The 15,887-nt window shown below is 44.4% G+C and overlaps 2 protein-coding genes across 5 annotated transcripts in view; one reads left to right on the top strand and one right to left on the bottom strand.

Annotated features, from left to right (window-relative positions):
- The window catches only part of brf1b (BRF1 general transcription factor IIIB subunit b), a 445,784-nt gene that overhangs the window by 226,004 nt on the left and 203,893 nt on the right, over positions 1 to 15,887 (top strand). The gene's annotated exons all lie outside the window — the stretch shown is intronic.
- Positions 8,188 to 13,142, bottom strand: btbd6b (BTB (POZ) domain containing 6b). Of its 2 annotated transcripts, none has more exons than XM_073039441.1 (5): positions 12,988 to 13,142; positions 11,553 to 11,826; positions 11,349 to 11,439; positions 10,940 to 11,058; positions 8,188 to 9,609 (listed from the first exon to the last, which is right to left on the bottom strand). In XM_073039441.1, exons 2-5 carry the CDS (start codon positions 11,735 to 11,737, stop codon positions 8,577 to 8,579), a joined length of 1,428 nt encoding a protein of 475 aa, XP_072895542.1. In that variant the 5' UTR covers positions 11,738 to 11,826; positions 12,988 to 13,142; the 3' UTR covers positions 8,188 to 8,576. The 2 variants fall into 2 exon arrangements, with proteins under 2 accessions (XP_072895542.1, XP_072895541.1); XM_073039440.1 differs by lacking the exon at positions 12,988 to 13,142 and adding an exon at positions 11,928 to 12,541.

The following is a 15,887-nucleotide window of genomic DNA, read 5'->3' as shown; positions in this document are numbered from 1 at the left end:
CCATCAAGCTGTGTAACTTCTCAGACGTATGTGTCCAACTTTGGACCTCACCATCCTTCTCAGTTTGATGTAACCTTGGTTGGGCTGTGATTCCACAGTACACATCTTTTGCAGTAGCATGATCTGCTCCTTGGTTAACATTATGTGGAAGATCCTGTTTGGTTCCTTTTTAGAAATAAAGATTAGCTATTTTTTGTCGCATTTCATTGAAACACAGTGAAATGCGCCGTTTCTGCCAACGGCCAACACAGTCCAAGGATGTGCTGGGGGCAGCCAGCAAGTGTCGTCGTGCGTCTTGCACCAACCTAGCACGATGACAACTTACTAACCCTAACCATAACTGTACACCTTTCAAATGTGGGAGGAAACCAGAGCACCCGGGGAATATCATTGGGAGACTGTGCAAACTTCTTACAGACAGCACCGTGAATTGAACCCCGATTGGTGATAGCTAGTGCTGCAAGCAGTAGATTAACCACTTCCTTTCTCCCCTCCTGATTCACCAAGGGACTGCTGAGAGCCAGTGCAATCTCAGTTGCTGTTCGACTGAAGTTAAGTAACAGCAGAGATTAGAAAATTGTGTACATCCTTTGGTTTATCTACTAAATATAACACTAATCTACTCAAGCCCCACTAGGGCAGCATGTAACCTAGTGATTAGTGCAATGCTTCACAGCTCCAGTGATTGGGGTTCAATTCCCGCCATTGTCTTGTACGTTCTCCCTGTGACTGTGTGGATTTCCTCCAGGTGCTCCAGTTTTCTCCCACATTGCAAAGACGTAAGAATTAGTAGGTTAGTTGGTCACATGGGTGTAATTAGGTGGCATGGGCTCTTTGGGCCGGAAGGCCCTGTTGCTGTGCTGTATTTCTGAATTAAAAATTAAATGTGTGGCTCGAGTGTTGGCTGGCTTATGTGTCTGCTAAATACTAAAAGGTGTTGATCACCACATGGCTCTTTAAGGGAGAATGTATAGACGGTGCACTCTATCATCAAACATGTAAATGGCTAGATCAGCATTATTTATCACATGTACATTGAAACATACAGTGAAATGTGCTGTTTGCATCATCAACACAGTCAAGGATGTGCTGGGGGCAGCCCATAAATATCGCCATGCTCCTCGCACCAATGTGGCATGGCCACAACTTACTCATCCTAACCTGTGCGTCTTTGAAATGTCGGAAGAAACCCAGGTGGCATGGGAAGAACACTCAAAAATTCTTAAAGGCTGTGGTGTGAACCGCACCATGATCAGTGATTGTTTGTACTTTAAATCAATTGTACTAATTGCTACTCTACTGTGCTGTATGTGGTTCTCACTACTTCAGTGTTTAAATGGTCCACTCTCCAGGAGTGCAAGACATAAACTAAACTTGATGCCATCTCAGTGTGTTTAATGTTGAGAAATCTCATGTATTGAAGCTTGGGGATTAATGATAAAATAAGTCAAAGTTGGCATGGCTTCTGTGAAGGGAAATCTGCCTGACAAATCTGTTAGAGTTCTTTGAGGAAGTAACAAGCAGGGTGGACAAAGGAAAGAGTGGATGTCATTTACTTGGATTTTCAGAAGCTGTTTGATAAGGTGTCACACATGAGGCTGCTTAACAAGATAAAATTCCATGGCATTACAGTAAAGATACTGGCAGGGATAGCAGAATGGCTGACAGGCAGGAGGCAGCGAGTGGGAATAAAAGGGGCCTTTTCTGGTGGCCAGTAGTGTTCCTCAAGGGTCAGTATTGGGACACTGCCTTTCACATTGTTTGTCATTGACTTAGATAATGGAATTGATGGCTTTGTGGGAAAGTTTGTGGATGATATGAAGATAGGTGGAGGGGTAGGTAGTACTGAGAAAGCAATGTAATTTCAGCAGGACTTGGACAAATTGGAAGAATGGGTAAAAAAGTGGCAGACGGTATACAGTGTTAGGAAATATATGATAATGCATTTTGGTAAAAGGAACAATTGTGTGGACCATTATCTAAATAGGGAGAAGGTTCAAACATCAGAGATGCAGAGAGATTTAGGAGTCCTCGTGCAAGATTCCCAGAAGGTTAATTTACAGGTTGAGTCTGTGGTAAAGAGGGCAAATGCAATGTTGGCATTTATTTCAAGGAGAATAGAATATAAAAACAAAGAGCTAATGCTGAGGCTTTATAAGACACTAGTCAGGCCGCACTTGGAGTATTGTCAACAGTTTTGAGTCCCATATCTCAGAAAGGATGTGTTGTCATTGGAGTCAGTCCAGAGGAGGCTCCTGAGGATGATTCCGGGAATGAAGGGTTAGCACATAAGGAGGTTTTTCCTGTATTCACTGGAATTTTGAAGAATGTGGGAGGATCTCATTGAAACCTGCCGAATGTTGAAAGGACTAGATAAGGCTGGATGTGGAGAGGATAATTCCTATGGTGGGGGTATCCAGAACTAGAGGGCACAGTCTCAAAATTGACGGCTGACCCTTTAGAACAGAGGTAAGGAGGAATTTGCTTAGCCAGAGAGTAGTAAATCAGTGGAATGTTCTCACAGGCTGCGGTGGAGGCCAAGTCTGTGGGTATATTTAAGGCAGAAGTTGATCATTTCCTGATTGGTCAGGGCATCAAAGGATATGGCGAGAAGGTATGTTGAATGGGATCCAGTATCAGCTATGCTGGAATGGTGGAGCAGACTCGATGGGCTGGATGGCCTAATTCGGCTCCTGTGTCTTATGGTCTAAGGCAGAGGCGTCAAACTCAATTGCACATAGGGCCAAAACTCAAATCACACTTTAGGTCATGGGCCGAACAGGATAAGCATTTATTGAACACACTAAAACTAAACATTTTTTGAACATAAATATGAATAAAAACAGACAGGAATATTATTCCAGAAAAAATAAACTAAAACTTTAAATAACTTAAATATTTTGCTCTCCATAAAAATATCTCCTGTCAGTATTATACAAGTTAGAAATATGAGCATGCTGCAAAAAAACCCTGAAAATATAAATAAAATTTGTGCTTTTCAGCAAAAGTTAAAACAACAACAAATCAAAACACTCAGTTTTCTTTGCTCTTATGCCGTTTTGTCAGAGCTGGATGCTTGGCATCTTTTCTTGGCAATAAGTTCGTTTAGGTTTGGTGTAAGGTTCTGTGTTGTGGAGATTCTCAGGATGGACTGCAGGTGTTCATCAGTGAGACGACTCCTGTGTGATGTTTTGTTAATCTTCATCACTGAGAAAAGCTTCTCACACAGATATGTGCTACCAAACATACACAAGGTTCGAGCCGCATGTAGACAGAGCTGAGGCATTGCTTCAGGAATGGAGCGAATAAACTGTACGGGCCCTGCAGTGTCGTACTTTGCCTTTAGTGTCCCATTACACTGCAGCTTTGACTTCAGAATAGCGTTGTATACAGCAACAGACGCTTGACGCAGGAATGTTCCCGGGTAGCCTATCAGCAGCTGTTGCGCTACATTATGGGATCTGTAGTTTGTGTGTTATCAGCGCTTCATATCGCCGGGCCATTAATAATTAAAATAATAGATCTATCTAAAATGATCTCGCGGGCCTTGTGTTTGACACCTATGGTGTAAGGAATCCCAATAATAGTGTGCAGTTTTTATGGTCAAACATGGGCAGATGTGACTGACTTGGATGGGATTCTCAGGAGGCATGGATGAGTTGGGCTGAAAGGACCTGTTTGTCTGCTTTGTGACTATAACTGTAAAGGAATTCCATAGTTTTGGGTTGATGGTGTATTTTTCCCAGATAGAAATATGAAATACGAAAATGCACTGCTGTAAGATGAGGGGTAAAGGTTTAAAGAGGTTTACGAAGCAATTTTACATCTACTGGTTCCTCTTTATCAACTCTGGCTGTTACTCCTTTAAAAACTAACTCATCAGCAGACATAAGAAACTGCAGATGCTGGAATCTGGAGTAATGAACATCTGCTGGAGGAAGTCAACGGGTCGAGCTTCATCTTCAGGCAGGCAGAAAGGAATTGTTGATGTTTCAGGTCAAATCCCTCTCAGGCTTAGTGCTGGGATTCGATCTAACATATTGACAATTTCTCCCTCCGCCACTGCTTGACCCACTGAGTTCCTCCGGCAGATTGTGTTTTGCCCTGAACCATCAGGCATTATTTCCCCCTTGAGAAGCCATGCTGACTCAGCCTTGTTATATTGCATCTTTTCAAGTGTTGCATTACTGTATTTGTTTCATAATGGGTTCTAACAGTTTTCAGATAAAATATATTATGCAAATCAGCCTGTAATTACCTGCAATCCTGATGAAGTCTAGGGCTGAAACGTTGACTGTTCACTCCCCTCCATAGATGCTGCCTGACTTGTTGATTTCCTCCAGCATTTTGTACTTGCTGCTGTAATTACCTGATTATTGCTTCCTTCCCTTCAAGTATTGGCAATTTTCCAAGTCTCTGGTCAATGGAGTTTTTGGGGAATTACAATCACAATATTTTTAGCCCTTTTTTAGGATCTTGGAATGCAAGCCATCAGAATGTGAAGACTCATCATTCTTTAACACATGCAAAATGCTGGAAGAACTCAGCAGGTCAGGCAGCATCTATAGAAAGGAATAAACTGTTGACATTTTGTCTGAGACCCTTCATCAGAACTGGAAAAGAAGAGGGGAGCAGCCAGAATAAGAAGGTGCAGGAGTAGAAGGATTACAAGCTAGAAGCTGATAGGTGAAGTCAGGTGGGGAGTGAAGTGAGAAGCTGGGAGGTGATAGGTGGAAAAGGTAAATGGCTGAAGAAGAAAGAATCTGATAGGAGAGGCGAATGTACCAAGGGAGAATAGGAGAGGCGAATGGACCAAGGGAGAAAGGGAAGGAGCGGAGCACCAGGGGGACATGATAGGCAGTTGAGAGGAGGTAAGAGGGGTGCCAGAGTGAGGAATGGAAGAAGAGGGAAGAGGAGAGCGGAAATTACCTTAAGTTAGAGAAATCAGTGTTTGTGCTATCAGGTTGGAGGCTACCCAATTAGAATATGAGGCATTACTTCTCCAACCTGATAGTATGCTCATCGTGGTGGAAGAGGGGCCATGGACCTGCGTGTTGGAATGGGAATGGGGATTTGAATTAAAATGGTTGGTCACCAGAAAATCATGGTTGTGTCAGATGGAACAAAATTGCTTGACAATGCGGCCCTCAATCAACGTTGGGTCTCATCAATGTAGAGGAGGTCACATTGGGAGCACTGGATGCAGTAAGCAACCTCAACAGATTTGCAGGTGAAGTGTTGCCTCGCCTGGGAGCCTGGGAGTTGGGGGCCTGAAGGTTAGGTGAATGGGCAGGTATAGCAAATCTTCCACTTGCGGGGATAAGTGCCTGGAAGAAGATTAGTGGGGAAGGAAAAATGGACAAAGAATCACAGGTGAGAGTGGTCCCTGCAGAAAGCAGTTTGGGGGGTGGGAGGAAGTATAAGTGTCCTTGGTGGTTGGGTCTCATTGAAGATGCTGCAAATTGCACAGGATGAAGCTCCAGAGTTGGGAGACAGATGGAGAATGGGGAGAGATGTGTTAGAAATGGACCAAGTGAATTTAAGGGCAGGGTGGAAGTTGGAGGCTAGGTTGATGAAATTGACGAGCTCAGCATGGGTGCATGAATCAGCACCAATACAACCAGTAGTGTAGTGCAGAAGTACTTCGGAAGCATTATCAGAAAGGGCTGTTCTGTTCCACATAACCAACAAAAAGGCAGGCATAGCTGGGGCCTATGACTACGACTTGGATTTGGAGAAAGTGAGAGTAGCTGAAAGAGAAATTGTTGAGTGTGAGGACCAGTTAAACCAAATGGAGGACGGTTGTGGTGCAGGGAAACTTGTTAGATTGGTTCTCAAGAAAGAAGACAGCTTGAAAGCCTTCTTGATGAGAGATAAAAGTATATAGGGACTGGACATCCATGGTGAAAATAATGATTTTCCTAATATTAATTCACTCATAATCCTATTTAAAGATTAGCTTTATTTGTCACATGCACATTGAAACATACAGTTTTTGCATCAACGACTAACATGATCAGAGATGTGCTGGGGACAGCCTGCCATGCAACTAGCAGCAGCATAGCATGCCCACAACTCACCTAACCCTAACAAAACATCTTAGGAATGTGGGAGGAAACACAGTCACCCATATAAACTCCTCACAGATAGTGGCAGGAATTTAACCTCGATCTTACAGCTTGCATTATGCAAACTGCTGCGGTTCTGTGCCCTCTCCCCTGTATTTTTTTCCCCAAATGGGATATCTAAGGCTCAAAGGACATAAGCTGCTTCAACCCGGTCCCCCTTGTAAACTTGTTTCCTCAGTACTAACTTGCACCCTGCCACTATCCAGGATATTTTGTAAGCTTATTAGACCACAGGTTGAGCTTTGGGCTTTGCAAATCCGATAATCAAATTTTTTGGTGTTATTCCAGAATACTTGCTGGTCCAGGCCAACAGGGTTGACACATCTGCTGCTGTTATACAGAGGGGATGACACTGTGCTTTGATGAAGCACTCCAGAAAATGAGGATGTGAGAATCTTTATTTTAACATAGGGGAAGTGAGAGAAGGGATTATGAAACAATTTAGTATTATAAAGTTTGCCTACTCTTCTTTCAAGTATGTGGACCAGCCTTAACTGCATTATATAGTAATACAAAGCTGTACAGCACAGCCTTGGGCAATAATGTTGTGCCAGCCTTTAACCTACTCCAAGATCAATCTAACCCAGGGATTCCCAACCACTTTTTAAATGCCTTGGACCCCAGGTTCAGAACCACTGAGCTAACCCTTCTGTCCCACATAGCCTTCCATTTCTTTCATCTGTGTATTGAAGAGCTCTTAAATGACCCTAACATATCTGCCCCAACACCTCCATCATTCTCTTTCACTCCAAATGTAGTCTAACCAGGGTTTTATAGAGCTGTAACACTACCTCGCAGCCTTTGAACTCAGTCCCCCAACTAACATAGGCCAACACACTATATGCATTCTCAACAACCCAATCAACTTGCACAGCACCTTTGAAGGATCTATGGACATGAATTTCAAAATCCCTGTTCTTCCACACTGTTGAGAATCCTGCCCTTAACCCTGTATTCTGCCTTCAAGTTCAACTTTCCTAAGTGAATCACTTCACTTTTCCAGCTTGAACTCCATCTGCCACTTTTCAGCCCAGCTCTGCATCCTGTTGGGAGTACCACTGTAACCTACAACCACCTTTTACACTATCCATGCTTTGTCATCTGCAAACCTACTAATCCAGCCTTCCACTTCCTCATCCAAATCATTCATGAAAAAAAATCACAAAGAGCAAGGGCCCCAGAACAGGTCACTGCAGAACACTGTTAGTCACCCACCTTGAAGCAGAATGCACTCCATCTATAACCACCCTCCTTCTATGGGGAAACTAATTCTGAATTCATGAACCAAGTTTCACTGGATCCTATGCCTCCTGACTTTCTGAATGAGCCTAACTTGGGAAACCTTGTCAAATGCATTGACAGGAAACTACAGCTGGTGGATAGTACAGAATTTAATACTGTGCTCTATTACTCTGACATGCACAGGGTTAAACAAGAGAATGTACATTAACGAATAAGGGTAGTGGTATTCAGATTGAGCAAGGTAGTAAGTGGGGCTCCTCAAGAAACGGTAGTAGAAAGACATACATTAAAAGACATTAATGACCTAGGCAGGCAGTGAGTAATTTGGTCTGAAATTTTAAAGGTTATACTGAACTAGGGCCATTGAGGAAGGAACCTGTAACCTCAAAACCTATCCCAGAGAAAAGAAAGTGGATGGATAATAGAGGTAGTAACATTACAAGGACGTCCCTTTAGAGCAGAGATGAGGAATTTCTTGAGGGTGGTGGATCTGTGGAATTCATTGTCACGGATGGCTGTGGAGGCCCAGTGATCTGTATTTTTAAAGCATTAGTTGATAGGTTTTTGATTAGTAAGGACAAAGGGTAGAGAGAAGGCAGAAGAATTGGGTTGAGAGGTATAATAAACCCATCATGATGGAATGGTGGAATAGATTTGATGGACCAAATGGCCTAATTCTGCTCCCAAGTCTTATTACAATGAGTCTATTCAAGGGAGATTAAGAAAAGCCCCTTTAGAAAATGTGGGTGAATTGATTTGCTATATTTTAGCACCCTGTTGCTCCTAAGCAGCAATAAAAGACAACTTCAGGCTAATGAATAATCATGTAAAAATCTTTATACTGTACAAGTTCATCAGCTGTAAGTACACAGGTATTGAAATGTCATTCACCATTTTAAACAGCACTTCTGTACAAAAGACAGCACACAAATGAGTGCAACACTGAACAACTGGCCCTTGCAGCTTCAGTGTGTCCAATAATAACTCTCTAGCCATTATAAATAAATAAAATTAATTTACAATCAAACATTCCTTCAATTTAAGATAGTTTGAGTTGACAGTTGATCCCAGTGGACCACTGAATAGAGTCTGATAATGTCAGTAGAAGAAGCAAGAGGTCAAATTCTTGCTATACTCCCTTGGTTAGCAGCAGTTGAAGGCAGAACATGCTCTCATTTTGTGATTTCCAAGGCAAGACGCCCTTACTCAGGCATAGAAAATGAGTTCAGGGATTTGGCCTCCTTGTACGCCTGTGCCATTCGTGCTGTCGGACGAACACTGGAACTGAAACGTCACTTTGCCGCACTGCACCTCCGTCATCCCCTCCTGCCCAAAGTAGCTCAGCTCATTGCCATCCAGGATGGCACTGGCAGTATAGAAGGTGTCCTGCTCCACCTGCACAGGGTGCTCGAACCACACCGAGAACGTGATGCTGGAACCGTCTGAGATAAATTTGGTGAAGTTCTGAGCCAGGACCACCCCCTGTCGTTTCAGCTCGATCTTGACGCTGTACTCCGCCTTGCCACAGCTTGAGCCGTATAGGCCCAGGCCAGCGATGAAGACACGTTTGTCCACTGCAAACTGAATGCTGTCGCAACGGCCCCGGTACCGCCACTGATTGCTGCGGTAGGCAGAGGACTGGAACCGGTGACAGCGCTGGGGGGCCAGACCCTTCCTCTGTGCGGTGGAGAACTCCAGCTGGGGTTTGTTGACGGCTGTGTACCACAAGAAGATGTCGTGTGTCTGCTCCAGGGTAAGCAGGTCGCACTGTGCGGCGCCATTGGCGAACTCCTCCAGCGACATTGTGGGGATGCGTACGATGTAGAGGGCTTTTCCCAGCACACTCCTCTTGTTCCGGGCGCTTGGCGGCAGGCCCTGCCTCTTGCATTCCGCCTCAGCCCAGTTGACGATGGCCTCAAACACCACCACTTCCTTGGCATTCAGCGTCTCCCGGGACAGGATGATCTCTAGTGTTTGCAGGTCGATCTCGCAGAAGCCCTCCGACCTCAGGGCCAGCTCCGCCTGGGCGTCTATCACCTCCCAGCACCGCTGAGTAAGCTCGGGTTCCTCAAACAGCCTGCTCTGCGACAACAGGACACAGGCATTCTTGGCCTCCAGGCTAGTCTCAAGGAAGTTGACGCAGGCTTTTGCTAGGTAAGGGACAATGTACTTCTTGGCAGCGTACAGGGTAGCCAGCACCGTATCTGCCTCCAAGTCAATCTCATCGCTATACAAATACCTGTGGACAGGAACAGGTACAAAGTGTAACAATTATCAACAAAAATTGTTTCATATGTTAAAGCTAATAAACCTCCACATTACAAATCATCTTAAAGGTTAGCTTTATTTGTGACATGCACATTGAAACGTCTGCATCAATGATGAATACAGAGGATTTGCTGGAAGCAGACAGAATATGTCGCTGTGCTTCCATCATAACATGCCCACAACTTATTAACCCGAACCGTATGTCTCTGGAACGTGGGAGGAAACTCATGGAGAACATACAAACAGCGATAGGAATTGAAACCTGAAAAGCATTGTGCTAACCACTACACTACTGTGCCATCCATCCTTAAATATTTTTGTCCTACCTGCAGAGACCCCACACACACAAAAAAATCTTAAGCTAACTTGATGGAAGTTTATTAAAGTTACGAGAGGCAGAGTCAGAATCTTTCTCTCCAGGGTGGGAATTTCAGAGACTAAAGAGTACAGCTTCAAGATGATTGTGGGTGAAGTTTACCAGACCCAACATTCTATCTATCTATTTATTTTACACAGAGTGGTGGATGTATGGAACATGCTATAGGGATGGTGGTGAAAGCAAATATAATAATGATGTCTGAGAGGCTTTTAGACAAATTTATGACCAAGTACAATGTTGTACCAACCTTTTAAACTACTCAAGATCGGTCTTACCCTCCCCTCCCATTTTCATTCATCCATATGCCTATCTAAGGGGTCTCGAATGTATCTGCTTCTACCACCACCCCTGGCAGCACATTCCATGCACCCACCACCCCCTCTGGAAAAAACGGTAAAATGTATTAACCATTTCTGGCCTAGGGGAAGAAAATCTCTGGCTGTCTGCCTCTTATCATCTTACACATCTATCAATTCTCCTCTCATCCTCCTTGGTTACAAAGAGAAAAGCCCCAGCTCGCTCAACCTTCCCTCATTCAACATAATACACACAGCATCCTGTTATATCTCCTCTCCAGGCAAGGATATGAATCATGTGCAGGCAGATAAGGATCAGAATCAAGGTATTATCACTAAATGCCATGAAATTTGTTGTTTTGCACCAGCAATACAAAGATATAAAAGTGACTAAATTACAAAAAGTGCAAAAATAAAGATGGGATTAGTTTCATTTGGCATCAAGATCAGCATACACATGGTGGGCCGAAGGGCCTGTTCCTACACTCTAGTTCTCCTTGTTGACCATTCACCAAGTTTGTCTAAAAGATTGATTACTGCTTCAGAATGGAGTGTAAATATTCCGCCCGCGGCGTTACACCTCAACCCCCCTCCCCCTCAGTCAACACATACGCAAATCTCCTTACTTTAGCAGAATAAGGAAAGCCGCGGGCTCCACGTCCGGAATTTGAATGTCGGATTGATTCTCAGCTAGTTCTCCATAAAACATAGCGTAGAAGACCGAACTGCCGACCGCCAAGATGTACTGGAAGACAAAGAGCACAAGTTGAAAACAAAAGATCGCAGCGCGGCACACGGATTATTAGCCCTTCCCAATACAGAACTTTACATGCATAGAACAGAACTCTGTTTAAAATCACTGTGAATGTAGTTTTCAAGAGGCGCTGCCGGTTTCAACTTTTAAGTCAGTTATTATGTTTTTTAAAAATGGATTCCACGCCCCCTTTTACTCTCCTCTTAATGTCTTTTATTAACGTCGCTAAATGAACACTAGTGTTTTTATTTGAGCGGGAGCCCGTGTTTACGCACGCACACCTTGTGAGCTGGCACTCTCTGTGATGCTCCCGGCGGCCCCACGATGAAATGCACGTCAGCCATCAGTTCGTTGTTGTACATCATGGCATTCCTGAAGCGAGTAAAGTGCAAGACAGGTTGTAAAAACAAAAAAAAACTTTAGCGGGTGGTTTGCTTTACCAGGAGGGGCGGTGGAGGGTGATTACTGGTAGAAGAGGCGCTCACCTTTCCCGCAGGGTAGGGTAGAAGGACTGCCAGTTGGTGTTGTGGATGTGATTGTTGTTCAGTGGCTTCTGTTGACCCTGTCGAAGCAGTAAGCTCCTCTTGGAAGCGTTCACCGCGCTGTTGCCGCTGTGCTCGCTGTTCTGCTGGCTGTTACTGTGTTTCGACGGGTACAGTTCCGCAGCCATCTTCTTGCTCAGAGAAATAGTTACAATTTCATAGCAAGCTGGCAACCTGCCGCTATCTTTTTTCACACTCTTGGACTTTTTCAGCGTTTCTATAGAAAAGGAGAAAGGAGTCGTTAAACCGGACCGTCTCCCTTAATTCATACCCGCAAAAAAAAATAAATGGGGAGGGAAACTTTGTTTATTTACTAACCCTGAATATATTTCACCAACAACATAAAGATCCTGGACTGCTTTAGTTTAATTTTCCACCAGTGGATGCGAGCCAGATTTGCAGTTAAAAGTTTATTTCACTCTCTCGAAGCAGATATAACGATTTTTTTAAAAAATCCGTCCTTCGCGTCCTCCGATTTAAATCCCAACGAAAAAAAATACAGCTCAGTGAATATCCAGGCGAGCTGCTACTGCTGCGTACGTTTAAAAAATCGTCAGATTTGTCTTCGCAAAATTTCGGTCACTTCTTGGGGCAGAAGTTGAAGGCATCTACATCTTAGACTAAGTAGGTTTTCCTTTGCTGGGTCCAACTCTCAGCGAACGGCAAGCGAACAGAAGGTTATTTTGTTTAATCCCGATGCTTGCTGCAGTCTACAAACTATCCGATTTTGCTGGCTTCCCCCTTTTACTAACAGCAGGTGTTCACGTGATGCCGACCCAACCTAACCCAAACACCAAGCTCCAATAATCGAGGAGGAGGAAAGGCAGGCAGAAACGAGGGGGCGGCGATGAAATCTGAACCAGCTCAGATTGAGCGAAATATTGAACTACAAGCAAAGAGGGGGACGGGCCAGAGAGACATTTGCATGTCAATCCAATCAACCCACCCACATGCACCCGCGCGCGCGCGCACGCACACACAATTACAGAGTGATCCGACACATCAATATTTACAGATTAATTCCACCGGTTGTGTTAATCCGTAGTCTGGTTAAAACCGAATGTTTTAAAAAAAAGTTGGTTTAGCAATCGAAACCTCGCAAGTTCGATCGATTAATCAGTTTTTAAACAAAGTAGGGAAAACAAAAAAAAACAAATCCGACCGCCCCCAAGGATTTAACCTGCATTTCGCCCAGTTAATCATAAATTCAACCTTTTTTAAAGCAAAAAAAAAGCGAATTCCTAACAGCAAGAGGACGGATGGATTGCGGTGTACAGAACCCGTTCTCAGAGGCCACTGTTGCGCTGACTCCGTGGATCAGAACGCCATTTATTTGTCGATCCGCCGACCTAAGCTATTTTTCCGGCCGCTTCCGTACCTGGGCTGCCTTTAACTGAGCTCGGCAAGGCGAGAACAGACGGCCAAACTTTGGGTCCCGCGAAGCTCCCAGGAGCAGGAAACCATGATCAAGCTCGATCCTCCCACCCCTCTTCAAAACCAAGCGATTCAGGAATTGGAAATGACACAAGAGGTGGTGGTGGGGGGGCTGGGCTTGCTGTGTGTATTATTTTCCCGAACGATTCCCGCCTGCAACGGCAGAGGGACCTCGAGATCCCGAATAAACATCCGTGCCTTTGCCGGATGTGCGATTTAAAGGGTAATCTGTTACATTACATAGTGTTAAAGCTTTGTTGATTAAACACTGGGCAGCTTGATAAGGATTTATGTCAAGCAGCACCACAAAACAACCTAATGATGGCGACACCAGAAGCACAGAATGTACTTGGGATGGATCTGACAGTACGGTGGAGGACCAGAGCGTAAAGAGAGTGAGGGAGATTTGATAAGAGATATACACAATTGTGAGGGTAAATGTAATCAGGCTTTTTCCGCCGAGAGCAACAGGCACAAAATGCTGGAGGAACTCAGCAAGCCAGGCAGCATCTATGGAAATTAGTAAGCAGTCGACGTTCCGGGCCGAGACCCTTCTTCAGGACTTTCTTCTCTTTTCCACAGATGCTGCCTGGCCTGCTGAGTTTCTCCAGCATCTGCAGATTTTCTCGTGTGTTTTCCCACTGAGATTGAGTGAACCAGAACTAGAAGTCGTAGGTTAAGGTTGAAAGGTGAAATGTTTAAGGGGATCATGAGGGGGAAGTTCTTCATGCTGAGGGTGGTGTGATTGTGGAATGAGCTGCCTGCGGAAGTGGTGGATGAGGATTCGATTTCAATATTGAAGAGAAATTTTGATAAGTGCATAGATGAGAGGGGAATAGAGGCCTATGGTCTGGGTGCTGGTGGATGGGACTAGGCAAAATAACAGATTGACCTTGACTGGATGGGCTGAAAGGCCTGTCTCTGTGCTGTAGTGCTCTGTTACTGACTGGGTTTGCTGGTGGTGAGATATACATGAGGAATAAACCTCCCTGGTCTACCTGTAGTTGGTGCATCTGCCTCTGATTGCACCCTGTCCTTGTGGAGATGTCCCATCTTCACGTGAAGGCCATCTTCTGATGTGTGTGTCACTGCAAGTGTTGGAAATGGGATGGGCTCTGGTATGGTGTGGCAGCTCAAAACTGAGCCCTGGGGACCTACAGAGAAGTCCACCACCTCAATATGTAACCTCGTGGCCTGTCACATCCATCATCCTACCACTGTTGTCAAGGGACTTAGGTTTAGATGTATTTGTCACATGTTGTTGGATATGAGGGGTATGGCCAAAGAAAAGAGAATGTGTGGAGTCGCTTGGCACTTTAGTGCAAAAGTGTTTACTAGATGCCTCAAAAATCAAACTTACAAATTTTAGGTAAAACTGCAAAAAGAAAACTGCCAATATTTGCAAAAAGATATCTACTAGAAAACACAATAATAGCTCCTTGCTATTTTTGCCCAGTGTGAACTCCTTGCAGCCCTCATCTCTTCCTCCTACCAAGAGTGATGATCCCTATTTATTCGGCACTAGGACATACCATCTTTAATTACCACCATGAATTAGAATATGGTGCACCCCACAATGTAGTTACAATCATATTACACAATAAACAGAAGTATTTATCTTAAATACAATATATAGCAAAATGACAAAGCAATGTTTGTGCGTGTATACGTGCATGTGTGTAAGGAGTGCATTTTGTGAGTGCTCTCCATCACACATACATTAAAACATACAGTGAAATGCATCATTTATGTTAGTAACCAACACAACCTGGGGATGTGCTGGGGTTGTCTGCAAGTGTTGGCTCGTATTCCGGCAGCAACGTAGTATGCCCGTAATGTTCAGCAGAACAACAAAACAAAAACACAACAGCAAAACAAACTCCTTTTACACCTTCCCACCCACACACAGACAGGCTGGCTCCAGAGTCCTTGGTCCTGAACTCTCAGACTTGTAGACATCGAGCCTCCAACTATCAGACACACCGGCGCAGTGGCATTGACCATTGAGCCTCAATTTTCAGACTCGCCAACTTTGGTCTAATATCAAAGGGCTTCGTCCTTCAGTATCAACACCAGGATTCACAGATAACAGTACTGAGAGCTCCAGACTTGCACAGTCTCGGACCCCAGGATCTGGGGGGGGGGAGGGGCAGGGTCACCCTGGCCTAAACTTTCATATGTTAGGCCTCCAACTCTTGGACATGCAGATCCAGGGACCTAGAGAACCTTAAGGAGTGCAGAAAGACATGATAGAAGCATGAGGGATGCATAAGAAAGGACGAGGTACAATGCTAGTGAAGCTGCTAGATGGTGTACATGCTCAATAGCAAAAATAACATGCTGGGGATAGTGATCTCATGTGCAGTGGGTCAGATCGAATTTCCACAGTCCACACTAGAATTTCACACCTAGTGATGAACGGCAGTGGACATAATGGAAGGAGAAGATTAAAGAGATTAGCTTTATTTGTCACATGTACAGTGAAATGCATTGTCCAACACAACCAAGGAAATACTGGGGGCAGCTAGCAAATGTTGCCAACATAGCATGCCCTCAACTTACTAAGCCTAACCCATATGTCATTGACATGTGGGAGGAAACTGGAACACCTGGAGGAAACCCATGTGTTAATAGGAAGAATCAGAATCAGAATCTGGTGCTGTAATAGAGTTATGCTAACTGCTACGCTGCTGTGCCAAGACTCCTAAGAACGTCCCTGCCCTCTGTCATTCTTACCTTAGACATCACTAGAGGAGTTAATCTGCAGCTCTTTCATCAATGGGCTTCCCTTCTATTACAAGAACAGCAGTCAAGGTTCTAGCTGACATTGTCATAATGTTGCAT

Source organism: Hemitrygon akajei, chromosome 3, assembly GCF_048418815.1.
Source record: "Hemitrygon akajei chromosome 3, sHemAka1.3, whole genome shotgun sequence".
NCBI classification, from domain to species: Eukaryota; Metazoa; Chordata; class Chondrichthyes; order Myliobatiformes; family Dasyatidae; genus Hemitrygon; species Hemitrygon akajei.
The sequence above is the reverse complement of the archived record's forward strand: the minus strand, read 5'-3'. Positions and strand labels throughout refer to the sequence as shown.